At 39.4% G+C, this 14,569-nt stretch overlaps 1 protein-coding gene across 3 annotated transcripts in view; it reads right to left on the bottom strand.

Moving 5' to 3' along the window:
* SOX30 (SRY-box transcription factor 30) overlaps nt 1-14,569 on the bottom strand; it is a 43,450-nt gene that overhangs the window by 17,203 nt on the left and 11,678 nt on the right. For 2 of the 3 annotated variants that reach the window (XM_006058556.4, XM_044947389.2), the window contains one exon: nt 8,853-9,345. The exons of the other annotated variant lie outside the window; for it this stretch is intronic. In XM_006058556.4, coding sequence (XP_006058618.4) covers nt 8,853-9,345 — 493 coding nt within the window. The remainder of the gene's footprint in view (nt 1-8,852; nt 9,346-14,569) is intronic. 3 annotated transcript variants of the gene reach the window in all.

Raw genomic sequence — 14,569 nt, 5'->3', positions numbered from 1 at the left:
AAAATAAAGTCTGACACTGTTTCCCCATCTATTTCCCATGAAGTGATGGGAGCAGATGCCATCCATGATCTTCATTTTCTGAATGATGAGCTTTAAGCCAACATTTAGTCTAGATCTAGCTAAAACAAGACTCTCCAAGTAGTCAATATCCCATCAAGGTTTTCTAATCTGTTTGGTTAGAAAAAGAAATATTCCCAGCCTGGTGTGAGTGCTGGGCACTGCTGTCTCTGATTTGTTGGACAGTTTTTTCACCAATCTTGGGTAATATTCCTCACATGCATCAGCTGATCAGCATTCAGCTGAATACTCAAAAAGGAACCTATGCAGAGATCCAGAATTCTTGCATTGTGCAACCTTCTTCTCTCAAGTACTCTATCCCAAGAATCCTAGCTGACTTGGTTTCACTGGACTCTCGGTTCTATGTCCTCAACTCAGCAAGTCTACAAGGATCTCCTTGTGTTTCTCCTTCCTGTTTCCATGGTTTCCATGTGTTGTGCCTTCCTGTTTCCATGTCTCCTTCCATGGTTTCCAGGCCAGTAAGCAGGGGAGATTTCAAGGCTTACCTCATTTATTTTCTCTCTCTCAGGGATCTTCATATTCATTGCTGATAAACAGTGTCTTGCCTTTTTTTTTTTAAATCATTTCAGATGAGGGTAGATTCAGCCCTAATCTTGGCTGGTACAGAAGTCCTCTTTAATTATTTCAAATATGGTTTTTAGTCTCTTCCTGATATTCAGTTCTGAAATCTGAAATCAGTTCTGAAATTCTGAAAGAGATGGGAATACCAGACCACCTGACCTGCCTCTTGAGAAACCTATATGCAGGTCAGGAAGCAACAGTTAGAACTGGATGTGCAACAACAGACTGGTTACAAATAGGAAAAGGAGTACGTCGAGGCTGTATATTGTCACCCTGCTTATTTAACTTATATGCAGAGTATATCATGAGAAACGCTGGGCTGGAGGAAGCACAAGCTGGAATCAAGATTGCCAGGAGAAATATCAATAACCTCAGATATGCAGATGACATCACTCTTATGGCAGAAAGCGAAGAGAAACTAAAGAGCCTCTTGATGAAAGTGAAAGAGGAGAGTGAAAAAGTTGGCTTAAAGCTCAACATTCTGAAAACTAAGATCATGGCATCCAGTCCCATCACTTCATGGCAAATAGATGGGGAAACAGTGGCTGACTTATTTTTGGGGGCTCCAAAATCACTGCAGATGGTAATTGCAGCCATGAAATTAAAAGACGCTTACTCCTTGGAAGGAAAGTTATGACCAACCTAGACAGCATATTAAAAAGCAGAGACATTACTTTGCCAACAAAGGCCCATCTAGTCAAGGCTATGGTTTTTCCAGTGGTCATGTATGGATGTGAGAGTTGGACTATAAAGAAACCTGAGCGCCGAAGAATTGATGCTTTTGAACTGTGGTGTTGGAGAAGACTCTTGAGGGTCTCTTGGACTACAAGGAGATCCAACCAGTCCATCCTAAAGGAGATCAGTCCTGGGTGTTCATTGGAAGGATCGATGTTGAAGCTGAAACTCCAATATTCTGGCTACCTGATGCGAAGAGCTGACTCATCTGAAAAGACCCTGATGCTGGGGAAGCCTGAGGGCAGGAGGAGAAGGGGACAACAGAGGATAAGATGGTTGGATGGCATCACCGACTAAGTGGACATGGGTTTGAGTGGACTCTGGGAGTTGGTGATGGACAGGGAGGCCTGGCGTGCTGCAGTTCATGGGGTCTCCAAGAGTTGGACACGACTGAGCAATCGAACTGAACTGAACTGATATTCAGTTATTTCAGATTCTTGGGTATTATTCTTACTATTTGTAGCATGTATTGACTCTTGCTCTTAATGAATCCTTTCCTTGTGTTCTATATGCTAAAGCTCACCTTTAATAATAATTCTCTCCCTTTGGAAATTCCTAAGTGGCTTGAATGGTTGAGGTATCTCCTTTAGAATAGTTGTCCCAGGTAAGTCATCCCAGAACTAATTTATGTGTTAGTTTATCAAGTGGATAGGGTGATTTTAGATTCTCAATCAGTGTGCAGTGTAATCTGGAGTTTTTATATCTAACAGAAGACCTTTTTCCATATATAGCCCTGGATAAAAACAAATTTCCTTTGTGCTTTGTCTGGATCAGTGATAAAAAAATCTTCTATTCCTTTATCAAGGTTTAGAGGCCTTTCTACGGTCTTAGCTTTATGAAGGGGTTTCCCTGGTGGCTCAGATGATAAAGAATCCACCTGCGATCGAACCTGCGGGAGACCTGGGTTCTATCCCTAGTTTGGGAAGATCCCCTGGAGGAGGCCATGACAACCCACTCCAATATTCTTGCCTGGAGAATCCCCTTGAACAGAGGAGCCTGGCGGGCTACAGTCCATAAGGTCACACAGAGTCAGACATGACTGAAGTGACAAAGTAGCAGCAACAGCAGCTTTATGAAGAGGTTTTAAGTTTCACCTCCTCACCTTGAGAAGAGTCAAAACCTCATTTTCTCTCCTTATGTAGGCATTAAAACCCAAGTTTATAAATGCTAAGACTATTTCTGAATCTACAAACTATCCCCAGGACCACTGTACAAGTTTTCAGCTTATTGGTCATTTTGACAAAGGGGGATTTATTTTCCTTTTTTGTGATTTCAGCTACGTATTAAATTGTTCATATTTAAATTCAACATTTATAATAGTTATAGCAGAAAGTAATCCATATTAGCTGAATCTATCTTGTTTTGGAACTATAAATTCTATCCTCTATAAGAATTAGGCAAAATATTGTATATGTATGTAAGTGTACATTATAATAGGAAATAGGTCCAAAACCTCAATCAAATTCTTTAATAGGTCTATAAGCGAAACAAGGATTAAGGATAACTGCTTTGTAACTTTTGATCTGCTTGTCCAAAATCTTACAGTTAAGATGCTATATATTCCCACAAATTTAGAATTTTTGGACTTAACTTCCCTAACAGATATATAGATATGTTTGATTATAGCTTCCCTAACAGATATATAGATATGTTTGATTATAGTTTTATATATTTCAAGCTATGCTATGCTAAGTCACTTCAGTCGTGTCTGACTCTGTGCGACCCCACAGACGGCAGCCCACCAGGCTCCCCTGTCCCTGGGATTCTCCAGGCAAGAACGCTGGAGTGGGTTGCCATTTCCTTCTCCAATGCATGAAAGTGACAAGTGAAAGAGAAGTTGCTCAGTCGTGTCTGACTCTTAGCGACCCCAAGGATTGCAGCCTAACAGGCTCCTCTGTCCATGGGATTTTCCAAGCAAGAGTACTGGAGTGGGGTGCCATTACCTTCTCCGATTTCAAGTTAATAAATTCCAATTTATCATTCATATACATTCTATATCCCTAATCGCAACACACTTTTGAACACATATATTTACTCAATGGCCAATAGAATGAAGATTCTAGGTATCTCCTTTGTATGTGAAAGTATAAATCCTGTGAGAAGTAGGAAGAATAGAAGAAAAGGTGGGGGTAAAAAGGATAACTAAGAAAGTAACAGATTGATTATATTCTTTGCAGCCAAAGATGGAGAAGCTCTATACAGTCAGCAAAAACAAGACCGGGAGCTGACTGTGGCTCAGATCATGAACTCCTTATTGCCAAATTCAGACTTAAATTGAAGAAAGTGGGGAAAACCACTAGACCATTCAGGTATGACCTAAATCAAATCCCCTATGATTATACAGTGGAAGTGAGAAATAGATTTAAGGGACTAGATCCAATAGATAGAGTGCCTGATGAACTATGGACGGAGGTTCATGACATTTTATAGGAGACAGGGATCAAGGCCATCCCCATGGAAAAGAAATGCAAAAGAGCAAAATGGCTATCTGGGGAGGCCTTACAAATAGCTGTGAAAAGAAGAGAAGCAAAAAACAAAGGAGAAAAGGAAAGATATAAGCATCTGAATGCAGAGTTCCAAAGAATAGCAAGAAGAACTAAGAAAGCCTTCCTCAGCGATCAATGCAAAGAAATAGAGGAAAACAACAGAATGGGAAAGACTAGAGATCTCTTCAAGAAAATTAGAGATACCAAGGGAACATTTCATGCAAAGATGGGCTCGATATAGGACAGAAATGGTATGGCCCTAACAGAAGCAGAAGATATTAAGAAGAGGTGGCAAGAATACACAGAAGAACTGTACAAAAAAAGATCTTCATGACCAAGATAATCACAATGGTGTGGTCACTAACCTAGAGCTAGACATCCTGGAATGTGAAGTCAAGTGGGCCTTAGAAAGCATCACTACGAACAAAGCCAGTGGAGATGATGGAATTCCAGTTGAGCTATTTCAAATCCTGGAAGATGATGCTGTGAAAGTGCTGCACTCAATATGCCAGCAAATCTTGAAAACTCAGCAGTGGCCACAGGACTGGAAAAGGTCAGTTATCATTCCAATTCCAAAGAGAGGCAATGTCAAAGAATGCTCAAACTACTGCACAATTGCACTCATCTCACACGCTAGTAAAGTAATGCTCAAATTTCTCCAAGCCAGGCTTCAGCAATACATGAACCGTGAACTTCCAGATGTTCAAGCTGGTTTTAGAAAAGGCAGAGGAACCAGAGATCAAATTGCCAACATCTGCTGGATCATTGAAAAAGCAAGAGAGTTCCAGAAAAACATCTATTTCTGATTTATTGACTATGCCAAAGCCTTTGACTGTGTGGCTCACAACAAACAAGCTGTGGAAAATTCTGGAAGAGATGGGAATGCCAGACTACCTGACCTGCCCCTTGAGAAACCTATATGCAGGTCAGGAAGTAACAGTTAGAACTGGACATGGAACAACACACTGGTTCCAAATAGGAAAGGGAGTACTTCAAGGCTGTATATTGTCTCCCTGCTTATATAACTTCTATGCAGAGTACATCATGAGAAACGCTGGGCTGGAAGAAGCACAAGCTGGAATCAAGATTGCCGGGAGAAATATCAATAACCTCAGACATGCAGATGACACCATCCTTATGGTAGAAAGTGAAGAGGAACTAAAAAGTCTCTTGATGAAAGTGAAAGAGCAGAGTGAAGAAGTTGGCTTAAAGCTCAACATTCAGAAAACGAAGATCATGGCATCTGGTCCCATCACTTCATGGGAAATAGATGGGGAAACAGTAGAAACAGTGTCAGACTTTATTGTTTTGGGCTCCACAATCACTGCAGATGATGATTGCAGCTATGAAATTAAAAGACGCTTATTCCTTGGAAGGAAAGTAATGACCAACCTAGACAGCATACTCAAAAGCAGAGACATTACTTTGCCAACAAAGGTCTGTCTAGTCAAGGCTATGGTTTTTCCAGTAGTCATGTTTGGATATTAGAGTTGGGCTGTGAAGAAAGCTGAGTGCCGAAGAATTGATGCTTTTGAACTGTGCTGGAGAAGACTCTTGAGAGTCCCTTGGACTGCAAGGAGATCCAACCAGTCCATTCTGAAGGAGATCAGTCCTGGGTATTTTTTTGGAAGGAACGATGCTAAAGCTGAAACTCCAGTACTTTGGCCACCTCATGCAAAGAGCTGACTCATTGGGAAAGACTCTGATGCTGGGAGGGATTAGGGGTAGGAGGAAAAGTGGACGACAGAGGATGAGATGGCTGGATGGCATCACCGACTTGACAGATGTGAGTCTGAGTGAATTCCGGGAGTTGATGATGGACAGGGAGGCCTGGCGTGCTGCAATTCATGGGGTCGCAAAGAGTCAGACACGACTGAGGACTGAACTGAACTGAACATAGTACAGAAAGAGAGTCTTAATAAGCATAGTATGAAGATGGTTACGATATAAAGGCAGGAGGATTTAGCCTCAGACCTAGGGATCAGTATTTCTAAGTGCCTCTCTGTCTCATAAAATGATTCCTTGATTAAAATGCCTAAACTCCGTGGTTTTTACTCTAGATACACAGGGCAAAATATCAAATATGTATATTTGGTATACATTTACCAAATATATACATCAAATGTCATTATTATTATGGTATTGGAATGGCTGAATAATTCCATATGTAATTTGATTAGATTAGGGAAGAAATATCTTTATAGGAGATTCTGTTATTAGTGGGAGAAGAGCCAATTGAAAAATTGAGAAAGAATCAATTAATTCTGTTATTTAGCTAGACTGGATTTTACTGAAGTATATTATCTAAACAAACATAAATAAGATTACCCATATCCTTGGGGAAATTACCATTGCACAGATTACAGGCAGAAGTTATAAAGGAAATTAGACAATACTATAATTTATAAGGCTGGTCTTGTTTTGGAAAACTATATTCGGCTTAATGATTTACAGCTGACATAGTTCTTTGACATTCTTACATGAAATAAAATTCAGTATAATACTGCTGACTCACTTCATTTGGTTCATCTAATAGCATTATTATTAATTAGCAATAATACCATTCAAGATGGAGATATATTTTCTGTCTCCTAATGACATATTTTCCAGAGTTTGTTTCCAAAATGTTCTTTAAGCTATCAATGGTTTGTAAATTAACAGCCAAATCCTGTAAGTCTTGTCATGAGTAAGGAAGATAAATTTCCTATGATTTTATTTATTTATTGTATAAAAAAAAAATTTCCTGCCCAAAAGTCTACTTGACTACACTACTTTTCCATTCAAAAATACAGTATGCATTTTCCATGGGATTCTCTTCTAGCAACTAACATCTCCCAAGCAAGAGAAGCCATTATATTGAGAAGCCTTAGTGATATAGTGAAAAAAAACAAACAAACACAGAATTAAAAATCAGACAGCAAATCTAAGTTTGACTACTGGCTCTGCCATTTACCAGTTGTATGACCTTGCTGCTGCTGCTAAGTCACTTCAGTCGTGTCCGACTCTATGAGACCCCACAGACAGCAGCCCACCAGGGCTCCCCCATCCCTGGGATTCTCCAGGCAAGAATACTGGAGTGGGTTGCCATTTCCTTCTCCAATGCATGAAAGTGAAAAGTGTGACCTTAACAAAGCTATTTATCTAACAGTTGATCAGTTTCTTTATCTGAAAAAGTAAAGGGATAATTATGCCAAAAACAAAGAATTACTGTGAGAATTTTAGATAAAAATACCAAGTTCTCAAAATGCTAAAAAGAAAAAACAACAACTGGAGTAAGATTGTGCTATACACCTATTCTAGATGCCTCTTCTTCAACTTTAATATAAGTACTGTTCAAGTCTTTCTTGTACTACAAAATGAATTATGTAACAAAGATAAAATTTCACCAATTTTAAGTTTGTGAACCTCAAGGTTCTAACTAAGAGTGATCTTTCAAACCTACTCATTTATTAAATTCCAGCTATGTCCTTAGCACTCTTCTCATATGTTAAAAAAAAAACAACACTGTTAAAATTCTCTAAAATTCCTATAAAATCTCAGACCCTAACAGATAGCGATGAGAAGAGATCCTAGCCTTGCTGCTGCTGCTGCTAAGTTGCGTCAGTCGTATCCGACTCTGTGTGACCCCATAGACGGCAGCCCACCAGGCTCCCCTGTCCCTGGATTCTCCAAGCAAGAACACTGGAGTGGGTTGCCATTTCCTTCTCCAATGCATGAAAGTGAAAAGTGAAAGTGAAGTCGCCCAGTTGTGTCCGACTCTAGCAACCCCATGGACTACAGCCTACCAGGCTCCTCTGTCCATGGGATTTTCCAGGCAAAAGTACTGGAGTGGGGTGCCATTGCCTTCTCCGGATCCTAGCCTTAGGAGTCTCTTAAAGTTTGATTTCTTGAACTAAAAGGCTCCTGAAAGCTGTTAAAGAAGAGCCCATTGGAAAAACAAAACAAACCACAAACAGCAGTATCTCCCTTTCTCCTAATCTGATCCTCTATTTTCACTTTCTTTTAGTTCTGTACTAAAGACTTGAAAGCAAGCAATTCCACTATGAATTGAAGTAACATAATATATGCTGAAAAACTTCTTTGAGGCTTTGGTACACCCAAGTAGGGAGTAGTTTTACTTTCTAAATAAGTAACAATAAAAGATGGGTATTAAACATTCTCAACAGAAACCATCTCTGTTTATACATTTAACAGCAACTGAAAAGTAGAGGTTAGTGCCACTCTATCAAAATGCTTTCAAATTTAAATTCTATCACTCCAAAATGAAAAGTTACAAATCTGTTTTCCTTAGATACATCCCTGTGAAAATAATTTCTCTTACTGATAATTTACCTAAGAAACTTTTTGGTTTATTAACAAGGGTCCTGAGAGGGTAAATAACTTTGGACAAGTCATTCAACCTCTTAGGCCAGTGCTCTCTATAGTCTTGCTATTCAAAGTATTCCACAAACCACAGAATTGACATCACTTGGGAGCTTGTTAGAAATGCAGAATATCCGGTTTACTGTAACCCTGTATGGGAACCTACTGTAACCCACACCTACTGACTCAGAGTCTGCATTTTATTAAGATCACATGTGATTTATATACATATAAGAGTTTAAGAACCATGCTTACTATTCAGTAAGGGGGTTGGACTAAATGATCTTAAGGTCACTTACAACTGATGATTTTTTTCCAGAGAGAAATCAGATCTGACAACACTGGAGCCTGTATTCTCATGTGGCAACAGTAGGCTGGAACTCAGTAGCAACTGCCCCATAAGATGGGGCATGCACTCTCCTTGGCTCCTATCCAGCCCCTCCATATACTCATGCCAACTGGTTGGCCCCGTCTAGCCACTAAACTAAATTAGATACAAAACAGGATTGAGGAAGTTCCTTTTTCAGTAAATAAGAGGCTTTCAGGGGTAAAAATTCATTAACTATGAATGAAGTTTTAGGTGAAAGGTGAAAGCACTTTCAGGTGAAAGGAAATAAACTATTCACTTACCTTGATGGGAAGTAGTGAGGTCCAGGTAGGAAGTAAGGGTGATGAAAAGAGAATCTTGGTGGTGTCCCAAACAATGCAGCTGGATGGCCAAGGGGAGGGGGCTGGAAGACGTGTGAGTGTGGAATAGGAGGAGCCTGGGAAATTGGAGTATTTCTGGGACAAGTAGAAACGCTGGGATACTCCTTGGGAGGTTGGATGGTTGAGGTTGCAAATCTGGAATGGGCAGGACTTGCACTAGTCGGAATCCTGTTGGTGTTCTCCAGAGAAACAGGAGTGGGTCTCTTCACAGAGCGATTGACTCCAGAATGCAGCTGATGAGTGTCTGCTTGGGAGGGCCCAGCAAAGCGCTGGGGTGGGAGTGCTGGACGGAGGGGCAGACTTGGAGCCTGGACAGCCACCTGGGCAGTACTGGAGACGCTGGGCTGGAAAAGTGTGATGGGGCTTGGACGCTGGACTGCAGGTGTGGGCAGCTGGATGGTCGGTGGAGATTCACCTTCAGAAATAAAAACAGCCTACATCAGGCATGAATTGAGTCACTATTTTTTCTTTTTTCAGAACTTAATGTACTGTATAACCTGAAGCCTCCACTAACCTTCTGACCTAAGAACATCATCACTCTATTTCTTTCATAGCATCCTGACAAACTGAAGCCATCTTGTTCATTTATTTTACATTCTTGTCTCTCTTTCCCACCTAGATTCTAAATGCCCTAAGAGGAGAGACCTTTTCTGTTTTGTTCATTGCTGGATCCCCAGGGTTCAAAATTCTGCCTGACACAGAATAGGTCCTTAAAAAAATATTTTTGGATGAATAAATAAATGAATAAAATGTCTGAGTGAAAGACAAATACAAATGCTGGTATATATAAATATTTCTAAAAGAAATAATATGAAACTATTGATAGTGGTTCCTTTTAAAAGACAGTCATCTGGAAGAGGAGACTGGGCCATGGGAAGCCAGACTTTCATTTTATACCTAGTGGGACCATTTGAATTTTCTGTTCTCTAAATATATCAATTTTATGTATTAATAGAGGTTTCATCATAACAGTATGGGTCATTTTTTTAATTTTGTATACTCTATGATAAACTAAATTATGAATGACATTTTTTAATTGAAAAAAACTAAAGAAACCATCAGTAAAATTATTTTGCTTTATTGCATCCAGTGTGAATACATAAGGAAATTCCCAAAAGAGACTATGACTTGCCATCGGTCAGCAATTTGTGAGATAGGAAAGAATATTATTGCAGCATGGCAAGATGGAGATAGCAGAATTTTTAGAGGCAACTAAAATAATCATGTATTTTATCTTTTTGATCCTGAAGAAGAAGGACTGCTGACTGAGTTACTAAGTTACTCAAAATACACATTTAGCCTAAATTTAACTAACCTTCTCCAAAGAAATACAGAGAGAAGCCAAAGTAATAGATTCATGATCGAGTTTACTTCAGTGCAGTTACGTCTCTATTAATATAGAAGATGCAGTCCAAGAACAGACTCTATGGTTAGAAATGTTTCTGTCAGAGGCCAAAAGGATTGTCAATCTTCTCTCAGTCTTGGCCAGGTAACACATTCCTCTCCTTCCTTCTCTCCAGGTAAGTCAAATAACTATCACCCTTAAACCTGGAGGTAGGGAATGAAGAGATATATCCATCTGCTTCAAGATGGCCTCTGACCCAATGAAATAGAGGATGAATAGACAGATGAAGCTGTCATGATTCTCAGTTAATGGGGTTAAATGGACTAGCCTTCTCATATGTGAGGCATAGGCTTTAGGCCTTCCTGATTAATCAAGCATAAAGTAATCTCCCTTTTCATGTTCCTTCAGAAACTATAAATCACATATTATAAAAATAGTGTAAATTTGCAGGTCTGCCACCCTTACCACAAAACTGGGAGCTCAAGTGCAGGAACAGTTTAATTCATAGTAGTAGCCCCATTATCTTTTGCACAGAACCTGGTTAATAAGTTAAGAAAGGTATGTATGACTGCTGCTGCTGCTGCTAAGTCGCTTCAGTCATGTCCGACTCTGTGCGACCCCATAGATGGCAGCCCAGCAGGCTCCCTCGTCCCTGGGATTCTCCAGGCAAGAACACTTGAGTGGGTTGCCATTTCCTTCTCCAATGCATGAAAGTGAAAAGTGAAAGTGAAAAGTGAAAGTGAAGTCGCTCAGTCGTGTCCGACTATTAGCGACCCCATGGACTGCAGCCTACCAGGCTCCTCTGTCCATGGGATTTTCCAGGCAAGAGTACTGGAATGGGGTGCCATTGCCTTCTCCCTATGTATGACTAGATGAAAGAAAAAACAAACAAGCTTACAGCTGACAGAATCTCTATCTCTGATCTTGTACAAAAAAACTCCTCTAAATACATATTACGCCAGGCTGACTTGTAAAATCTCTCAAAGTTTTATTCACTGAATTATCACTGCACTCAAGACATCTGCTCCTAAAATCTACCTCTGATGCAGATTTTCTTTTCCTGCACAGTATGAAGTTAAGTAAGAAGTGTTGTGTACCGCTTCTGAGACTGGCCCCTAAAAAACTCTCATGCACAATCCTCCAGGCTGTTAGTCCTCAAAAAAGAAATATACTCTTTTTAGGCAAAGGAAACAAAAAATTATAGGAGCTGTAATTACTTCAGTTACTGAAGAAGAAAGGGACTCAATCTTTTAGCTGATACCAAATGTTCTTTCCTACCAAAGATATTTTTTATAAAATAAGGGGAACCAGTGAAGCATGAGGTGATAAAACCATGCACTCATTTACTTAAACAAACATTTACCAAGTAACTAACATTTTGACCTGAGGTATAAAATCAGATGCATAGAGAGTTATATGGAAGTATAATAAAGATGTCCTAAATGTCAAAATTCAGGTTGTTACACCGAGAGTTTAATGCCTCCAACACCTAATCATCACTGATAAACTCAGTGAATAGGGAAGACTTGTGGAAAGGGCAGAGATCTAATATATCGCACTGCAGATAAGGTATGGAAAAGACTATCCAGTCACTTGGTTTCTCTCTTACTAGCTCACAGCTAGGTTACATTTTCCAGCCTGCCTTGCAGTTAGGAGCGGTCATGTGGTTCAATGTATACCCCTTCTGAGACTGGACCAGAAAAAACTCTCATGTACAATCCTCCATGCTCTTTTCCCTTCTGCAAGTTCATGCACACTTGGATACTACATATCAAAGATGGAAGAGCCACAGGGTAGAAGAAACCTGTGTCTATATCCCTTGGAAGAAATCCAGAGATATTTATTTTGGACTTTACATGGGTGAAAATGTAAACCATGATTCTGTTTAAACCATTATGTTTAGGAGACAGTTCAAGCAGCTAGCATTATCTAATTGTCACATGAAGTAAAGAGCAGAATCTTAGATCTATACTACACTATGATAAGAAAAGGAAAAAATTAGTTATTAATAGCTGTCCATAGTTTCGACAAATCCCTCTCACCCATTCCTAACGAAGAAGAGTCTACTACCTGTGCTGAATGGATGAAGGATGTAACCAGGCTTTTGCCTGACTGGGATGAACAGAAAGGAGTAGAGAATGGCAGAAACTGAGGACAGACCAAATTTCTGTACAAGAAAAAGCTGTAACGAAGTAGAAAGAAGGATAGGAAGACCAGCATATGGCTAAGAAGAGAGAAACAGAGGCGGAAAAAGGGGGAGAGGAGAGAGAGAGAAATAGGGTAAGAGTCAGAGACATAGAGACAGAGATGGAAAATAGAGGCTTGGGAAGAACAGTTACATAACTGCTAAGGACGGTGGGGCTTTGGGGAGAGAAATGGTAAAGAGGAGTCCTAAGAAGACTTAGTATAGTTTGAGCCATATGATTCCTCCTCCTTTGCTCCACAAGAAAACCCACAATAATGAGCTACATCACTTTTCAAGGAATTTTCAAGCCATATCTTTGTTTCTTCTGAACATAAAACTCGGCAAGAACTGATCTTTAGACAAGGACAAGATAAGATTGTTTTTGGATTACAAATATATTAGAATGTTGGAGGTTTTTTGTGTTATTTCTGTTAAAAAAGAAGAGATGGATAAACCAAAATGATATTATATGTCTACTACCAAAATATTAAAATAGTAGTAAACATTTTTAAAGTCAAAATTTAGAGAAAATGTATGAATTCAGAAGAGTAAAAGATATCAATTGAGTTTAGATGTAATAAGGAAAATTCATTTCAGGTTTCAGTAATAAAATGTAAAGAATGAAATAATCTCACCAGAAAATTCATAAATATATAAAACTGACATCTGAAAGCCAGGCTAAAATAAATATTGCTTCTACCAGATTTCTAGAAACCTTAAAAAAATAACGTGATCAATTTAATAGATTTATACAAGAAAGATCTTACTGAAGCCTTCCTCAGTGATCAATGCAAAGAAATAGAGGAAAACAACAGAATGGGAAAGACTAGAGATCTCTTCAAGAAAATTAGAGATACCAAGGGAACATTTCATACAAGGATGGGCTCGATAAAGGACAGAAATGGTATGGACCTAACGGAAGCAGAAGATATTAAGAAGAGGTGACAAGAATACACAGAAGAACTGTACAAAAAAGAGCTTCATGACCCAGATAATCACGATGGTGTGATCACTCACCTAGAGCCAGATATCCTGGAATGTGAAGTCAAGTGGGCCTTAGAAAGCATCACTACGAACAAAGCTAGTGGAGGTGATGGAATTCCAGTTGAGCTATTTCAAATCCTGAAAGGTGATGCTGTGAAAGTGCTGCACTCAATATGCCAGCAAATTTGGAAAACTCAGCAGTGGCCACAGGACTGGAAAAGGTCAGTTTTCATTCCAATCCCAAAGAAAGGCAATGCCAAAGAATGCTCAAACTACCACACAATTGCACTCATCTCACACGCTAGTAAAGTAATGCTCAAAATTCTCCAAGCCAGGCTTCAGCAATACATGAACCGTGAACTTCCAGACATTCAAGCTGGTTTTAGAAAAGGCAGAGGAACCAGAGATCAAATTGCCAACATCTGCTGGATCATGGAAAAAGCAAGAGAGTTCCAGAAAAACATCTATTTCTGATTTATTGACTATGCCAAAGCCTTTGACTGTGTGAATCACAATAAACTGTGGAAAATTCTGAAAGAGATGGGAATGCCAGACCACCTGACCTGCCTCTTGAGAAACCTATATGCAGGTCAGGAAGTAACAGTTAGAACTGGACATGGAACAACAGACTGGTTCCAAATAGGGAAGGGAGTACGTCAAGGCTATATATTGTCTCCCTGCTTATTTAACCTCTATGCAGAGTACATCATGAGAAACGCTGGGCTGGAAGAAGCACAAGCTGGAATCAAGACTGCCGGGAGAAATATCAATAATCTCAGATATGCAGATGATACCACCCTTATGGCAGAAAGTGAAGAGGAACTAAAAAGCCTCTTGATGAAAGTGAAAGAGGAGAGTGAAAAAGTTGGCTTAAAACACAACATTCAAGAAAACTATAAAACACTGGTGAAAGAAATCAAAGAGGACACTAACAGATGGAGAAATATACCATGTTCATGGATTGGAAGAATCAATATAGTGAAAATGAGTATACTACCCAAAGCAATTTATAGATTCAATGCAATCCCTATCAAGCTACCAACAGCATTCTTCACAGATCTAGAACAAATAATATCACAATTTGTATGGAAATACAAAAAACCTCGAATAGCCAAAGCGATCTTG

Source organism: Bubalus bubalis, chromosome 9 (assembly GCF_019923935.1).
Source record: "Bubalus bubalis isolate 160015118507 breed Murrah chromosome 9, NDDB_SH_1, whole genome shotgun sequence".
Taxonomy (NCBI): Eukaryota; Metazoa; Chordata; class Mammalia; order Artiodactyla; family Bovidae; genus Bubalus; species Bubalus bubalis.
Note: the sequence above shows the minus strand (reverse complement) of the source record. Positions and strands in the feature narration are given on the sequence as shown.